General features: G+C 32.7%; 1 protein-coding gene across 1 annotated transcript; it reads right to left on the minus strand.

Moving 5' to 3' along the window:
- Positions 1-569: 569 nt before the first annotated feature.
- Positions 570-5,715, minus strand: LOC141666747 (phenylalanine ammonia-lyase 1-like). The gene is made up of 2 exons (XM_074472918.1): positions 4,810-5,715; positions 570-2,522 (listed from the first exon to the last, which is right to left on the minus strand). The coding sequence occupies exons 1-2, from the start codon at positions 5,208-5,210 to the stop codon at positions 773-775; spliced, it is 2,151 nt and encodes a 716-aa protein (XP_074329019.1). The 5' UTR covers positions 5,211-5,715; the 3' UTR covers positions 570-772.
- Positions 5,716-7,224: the final 1,509 nt, after the last annotated feature.

Genomic DNA, 7,224 nt, shown 5'->3' on the forward strand with positions numbered 1-7,224 from the left:
AAATATATTGGGAATCAGAGATAAAATAGTATAATGGACATGATCCTTGGGTCTGCAACAGGGCTGCTGATTAATGAGTTTGGTATTATAGAGTCTGTCTTGGTTGGGATGCTAGTCTGAAAATTTGTTATGCCCCCTAAGCACACTTTTAACTTATGGCTTGCGCTAAAGAAGAATAGATTGCCTCACTAAAGATGGTATGCTTTGGTTTGGCATGATGACTATTCAGCTAATTGTGTTGTGTGTAGTGATCAAGTAGAAACTGCAGCTCACCTTCTTTCATCACCAGTTTATTATCAGTCTGCCATTCCTATATTATAGTTGGCCAATGGACTCATTTTTTATTGCTCACAGCAAGTCCAATGCAATGCTATCTTTGGTGCTATTGCTAAATTATAGCACCAAATGCAAAAATACTCAACTCCAAAGGCCCCTTTTAAAATGCTACTAAGTATTGATTACCATTTGCCTCTTCAACTTGGCCTTTGCTAGTTTTGGGTTCGTTGCGCCTTTTAAAAAAATAAATATGCTTATACTTCAATTTTAAGACTCACTCAAAAAACAATACAGAATACAAAGTGTGAATTATATATATATTTTTTCTAAATCTCAATTTGTGGTAAGAAATTAAAACTTTTTATTACAGAAAATGAGAAATTACATGTATTTGTTACAGGAAGTTGACCAACATAAAGAAGCTAACTCACAGGAGGCCTTGATAAAAAAAAAAACATGTATTACACTGGCACTTAAATGTGGTGGCAACATTTTGCTAACAAATGGGAAGTGGCTTTCCATCCCAATCCTCCAGACACTCAAGTAATGGATTAATAATCTTTCCCTCACAAATTGCTGTAAAAACTTTATCAATTTCCTCTCCTGGTGATCCTATCTTCTCTCCTGTCAAATACTGTCCTCCTAAATCATCCCTCACAAATTTGTATAAAGGGTAAGATCTGCACTCCTTGATCCTATTGGGGATTGCCATCTTTCCGCTCTCGAATGCACTTCTTGCACTCTCCACTTCTTTGGGCAACACACTCTTTAGTTCTTCCTCAAATGATTCAATCTTCAGGAAAATTGAAGTGCCCGATTTTTTCGAACCTTGCGTGTTGATCAATGCATGATCAACAAGGACTTGCCTTAGCTTCTGCATCAACGGGTATACAGCACTGCATGGATCATCAATGTATGCAAAAACGTATTCGTGATCAACCACTTTTAGCAAATCCTTTTCACAGAATCTTGAAGGATGGAGTTCCCCGTTGAGACCTAAAATGAGTATTTTCTTAGCTACTTGGCTCACTGTGTTCTTTACAGTGTTTTTCAAATTCTCCTCTAGGTGCCTCAAATCGATAGCTTGACAAAGCGCAATTAGATAAGTAGCTGACATGAGCTTTAATATATCAACTGCCTCGGCTGTTTTACGTGAAGATATCAATCCTAAAGAGTTCACGTCTTGGTTGTGTTGTTCAGCACTTTGAACATGGGTTGTCACTGGATTGGCGAGAAACTGGAGCTCAGAACAGTATGATGCCATTGCAATTTCTGCACCCTTAAACCCATAATCCAAACTTGGATTTCGTCCCCCAGATAGATTTGAAGGCAACCCATTATTGTAGAAATCATTGACAAGCTCTGAGAACTGAGCAAACATGAGTTTTCCGATGGAAGCTATAGCTAATCTAGTGTTGTCCATTGACACACCAATTGGGGTGCCTTGAAAATTTCCTCCATGCAATGCCTTGTTCCTTGAAACATCAATCAACGGATTATCATTTACTGAATTGATCTCACGCTCAATGGACTTTGTTGATGCTCGAATGACTTCAATCTGTGGACCGAGCCATTGTGGTGAAGTCCGAAGAGCATACCTGTCTTGTTTGGGCTTCAGAAGAGGGTCCATTTCATGCAACTTTTTGGCTGCTCTGACATAAGAGCTTCCATCTAATACGTGTTCCATAATCGCTGCAGCTTCGATCTGACCCGGATGGTGCTTCAACTTATGCGTCAAGTGATCCGTAAACTCTGGTTTTCCTTGCATAACTTCACAAAAAATTGCTGATAGAACTTCTGATAGAAGGGCCAACACATTAGTCTCAAAAAGGACCATAGAAGCGAGGCCTGAACCTACTGCTGTTCCATTGACTAATGCTAGTCCTTCCTTAGGCTGCAACTCAAAAAACCCTCCATCAATACCAGCCACGCCAAAGGCCTTACCAGGGTCGAGGAATTCCCCTGTTGGACCGACACACTTGGAGTTGGGGCGACCTGTCAGAAGGCCTGCAATGTATGACAAAGGGACTAGATCACCCGAGGCTGTGATGGTGCCACGAAGAGGCAAGCAGGGAGTAATGTTATTATTAAGGAGCTTAGTGATGGCTTCTAATATCTCAAATCGAATTCCGGAAAATCCCTGCAGTAGAGTGTTGATCCTCACAAGCATTGCAGCTCTTGTTGCTGAACAAGGCAATGTGTGACTAGTCTCTGTTCCATTCCCAAAAACTCCAGCATTCAAGAACCTAATCATGATAATGTGAGTCAGTAAATTAGGCAGAAAAATTAAAAGTTTTACAGCTTAGAATTCATTCAGTAAAAGGTGAATAAATGTATGTCATTACTAGGGGAATCAAAACAGGAGAGCACAGAATATAAGACATCTACTACAAAATCAGGCAGAAGATGGGCTCTTAATTTCTTGCAAGTGCATAGCAGACAATGCACAAATGGGGAACTGACACACTTCACAGGATAAAAAAACATTGCACCAAATTTGTCATATTCCAAATAAATACTCCTATTTCAAAATTAAATATAATATATTTAGAATGTAACAAAATTAATTCAGACTACAGCCTTTTTTATTTCATTTAAAATATTGAGATGATGAAAGTCCGATGCCTCGATCCATGCAATATATATGAAGTTCGTCATGCATAAACAATGTTTTTTTTAGATGAATATTACTGAATAAAACTGGATCAGCTACAATTTTCCAGGCCAGTAGTATTATATTAGGCTATTGGGCGTATTTAGCTACATGCCTAAATTTGAACCACGTACAATCCATTAGGATAGCAATATTCAGAGTAAATACAGTTGAATAACAATATTCATTACTTCAACTTAATACAGTTGAATTGTTTTTGTTAGGAGCTGTTTTAATATCCATAATATGTAGCTTCATGTACAAATAGTGTACACAAAAAATAATTTAAATATAAAATTTTTAAATAAATCCAAAGCAAACATACTATGAGAGGACTATATTAGCCTTGAATTAATTTTTTCTAAGGTCGTTGATATGCATCCCGTGAACTTAAAAAACACCTATGAAATTTTAAAATTTAGAAATTAAGTAGATAGCTCATATATATATATATATATATGGGGCATCACTCTATGGAGTACCCTATTATATTATATAGTTATATATAAAATTGTGGAGAACTATTATTTAAAAAATATAAAAAATATATTTTATTATATTTTTTTTATCATATATAGTTATATATTTTCATTATCAAGTTAAAAATCAAAGTTACACAATTTTTTTATTTAAAAAATCATTGAAATTAGTAAAGAAGTTTAAATTGGTTTTATATAGTAGAATATCACACTTATTAAAAATTATTCCACTGTAGAATCAAATTTAAAATCAAGTAATTTTATCTAATTTTAATTGTTAAATTTTTTATTATATTCAAATATAATTATTATTCTTGATTAGTATTGAATTTTGTATTTTTTAAAATAAAATTTTATAATTTGTTCTCCACCGAGTAATACTTCCTAGTAATACATATTTAACCCTAACCTATTTTTTAGAGCGACTAAAAAAGAGACTCCACCATAATTTCCGGTAATTTAATTTAATTTTCAATGAAGGGTTCTACACGCTTATTAGCTTTCATTAAATTAAATAATAATAAAGAAGATATTGGTTGTATCATGTGTGAACAACTTTTAAATATAAAACATAGTATATTTATACTTGCATATTGAAAACGTTGATACATAAACATCTGGTATTAATGTTAACGACCGTTTTGAATATTAAATACATATATATATATAAATTTTAACTAGCTTATAATCCGTGATAATATTTATAATTTGTTTATTATATTAAAAATAAATTATAAAAGATAATAAATATGTATTATTGAAATTAAAAAAGTTAAAGTTTTTGTATGTATGATGATACCGATGGATTTAAAATATGAATTATTAAAATTAAATTTGAAAGGATTTGGTTTCTTGTGCAAAAGATGAGAAAAAGAAGTTGAGACCAATTAAATTAAGTTGAATTGTAATTTAAAAGAGTTTATAATTATATTAGATAATTTGCTAAATTTACACCTACAGCATTAAAAGGGTGGCAAAAGTTAATGAAGGGCCACTAATCTCATGCAAAAGCCACGCATGTTATAGACGACCTATCAGAACAAATGATATAAATATAATCAAGTTAATTGTCGCATATATTATAAATATATTGCCAGGCGTCATCTAATCTATCTAACTATGAGCTCGCCCTCCCTAATTTGATGAATATCAACATATATAGCTATCCTTATTCTCACGCCTAGAATATCAAATTTGAGTATACGCGTGTGTGTGAGCATTTGTTTGTACGTGGTTTTATAAACACAATGTATCATTACTGCTATTTTTGTCATGAGATTGATGAAATCGAGAGGACACACTAGTTAAAAACAAAATTTATTAATGGGCTAAATGAAGCCATATTCTGTATATGTAGTGTATAATATAATGAAAGTAATAAGTAAAATAAGCAGGGGGTACCTAATAAGTTCCTTTTGGAGAGCAGCACCTTGTTTAGTCCTCCGATGAGAAGTTGCACCAAAACCAGTTGTAACTCCGTAACTATCTGTTCCTTTTCTCATGCTTTCCATCACCCACTCGCTACTTTGTTTCACCCCACTTCTCCTACTCTCACACAACACCACTTCCGCTCCACGCGCCACCGCTGCCACCTGCCCTACTGTCAAGTCCTCCCCTCCCAGCCGGATTACAGGTTTCCTGTATGCACTAACCATCCTCTTCACCTCATCCAAATGACTTCCTTTCAATGACTCTGCAGCTACACCCCAGTTCAAGGGATCATCTTCTTTTGCACTTAGCCCCTCCATTAACACTACATGATGTCCATTTCCATTTTCACATATATACTCATCATCGCCCATTTCAAAATATGTATAGATTTGTTGAAACAACAACAAGGTTGATTTTGATTTTATATAGAAGAAATTAAGGATTGTTTGTTGATGTTTTAGAGACAGAGAGAGAGAGAGATTAAATTTTGAGGAGAAGGGAAGTGAGAGAGAATTGAAATAAGGATGGTGGTTCAACAAAGCATGTAATGTATGAGGGGGGGGAGGTGATAAAGATGGTTAGTTTAAATAGAAGAAATTAAAGAGATGAGACAAAGGAGAAAGAGAGGGGGGGTTTTAAATGTTGTTAGGAGGCATTGGTAAGATAGATAGATAGATAGATAGGGGATACATTTACAACATTTGTGTTGTGTTGTGTTGTGTTGTGTGTGTCTCCTTTGTTAAAAGTTACGTAGGGAGAGAGTAGCAAAGAGTGTTGGGTGGGAAGCTGGGGGTGTTAGTTGGAGAGCTTTAATCACCGTTTGATCTTTTTCATACCATATCAACACTCAGGATTCTGCCACGTTGAGATACATCTTTGGACATTCAACCAGACATGCATGACAAACAAATACGTATGCATAATTTAACACAACCATATATATGTGGTAATAAAAACCCACGCCATTCGGGGATAATAATATAATAAAAATATGTAAAATATTTCTTACATCTAAAATATTGTATATAATATATTATTTATGTGTCGAGGTTAATCGGGTTTCGGGTTCGGATCGGGCTTAGATTAAGTTTCTTATTTCGATTGGGTATCAGTTCGGTATTGTTGAAATTCAAATTCAAATTTTTTGATTAAATAAATTTAAAATATCAAATTTCGGATCAAATATTTGTGAAATCAAATTATTTTGCCATCGTAACTTCATTGTAGAATTCTGTCAAATAAAATCTCAAAATATTTATAATTCAGTATATATAGATTTGACCAAGTGTATTCTGATTGATATATGCCTTTGAAAGTCAAATAATACAATAGGGTAATGATGTTCATCATGTACCCCCTTGTTTTCCACTACGTTTGTCAGACAATTTTTTTCCATCGATAATGATATGCGATAACCACTGCTAAAACTTCCGTGTCCCTGTAAAGTAAGAGTAATTCTACTGTCTTGAAAATGAAAATACTGTAAAAAACAAGTTTTTAACTTATAGTTAGTTATAAACAAGTTGAACATTATATTAACCGTTTGTCTAGTGTATGGGTACATAATTAATAAGTTATAAAATTTTTATTCATGAAGATATTTGTATATACGAAATTCATCATTATTAATGAGCTATTCATAAAATATTTGTGGATCTTATCAAGTACATTCAGTAACTAACTAGTACAGAATTTAAGTAATATATGAGACTCTGGGTTAACAAAATTCGAGCCAAAAGATTATCCGACAAGACGAGGATAATGATTAGCTCAAAGGTCAGATTTATTACCGTAAATAAATATGCTGGTCTCTTTAAAATGATAAGGCATGTTTCTATGAAATCTATCTATTTCGTAGTCGTTTATTAGGTACAATTGTTTGGTACCATAAATAATAACCGTCAGATTTAAAGTCAAATAGATGAGAACAGTTGGATGCAATAATATATATTATTATATTAATAATGCACAAAATTATCTACAAAATTTTTATACAAAGGCCACTATTATTATAATTATCCATTATAGTTGTACGCCCTCAACTAATTTTCATTTGTTTATCTAAATATTGTACGGTTTTTTTGTTGGGCATTTACAAAAATCTTATTATTTTATTGTACTAGTTAATACTATGTATTTACTTTTTATTATTTAATAAAAACATTTTTATTTTTATGTTTTATATATTTTTTTGTAGTATGTATTTATTTTTATATTTTAATACTAGTATAGTTTTTTTTAAATACACTGATTAGATGTTTAACTTTTTATATTAAGTTAATAAATAAAATAATTTTATTATAAAAATCACAACAAATAAAATTGATAAAAAGTAGTAAAAACACTATAACATAAAGAACAACCGACTAAATAGTAAAATTATAT

The sequence above is a fragment of the Apium graveolens genome, chromosome 6 (assembly GCF_009905375.1).
Source record: "Apium graveolens cultivar Ventura chromosome 6, ASM990537v1, whole genome shotgun sequence".
Taxonomy (NCBI): Eukaryota; Viridiplantae; Streptophyta; class Magnoliopsida; order Apiales; family Apiaceae; genus Apium; species Apium graveolens.

Coding starts and splice junctions, on each gene's coding strand:
- LOC141666747 (XM_074472918.1), bottom strand. CDS start 5,210: ATGGGCGATGATGAGTATATATGTGAAAATGGAAATGGACATCATGTA. Junction 2,523..4,809: donor CTCCAAAAGGAACTTATTAG/GTACCCCCTGCT, acceptor TATCATGATTAG/GTTCTTGAATGCTGGAGTTT.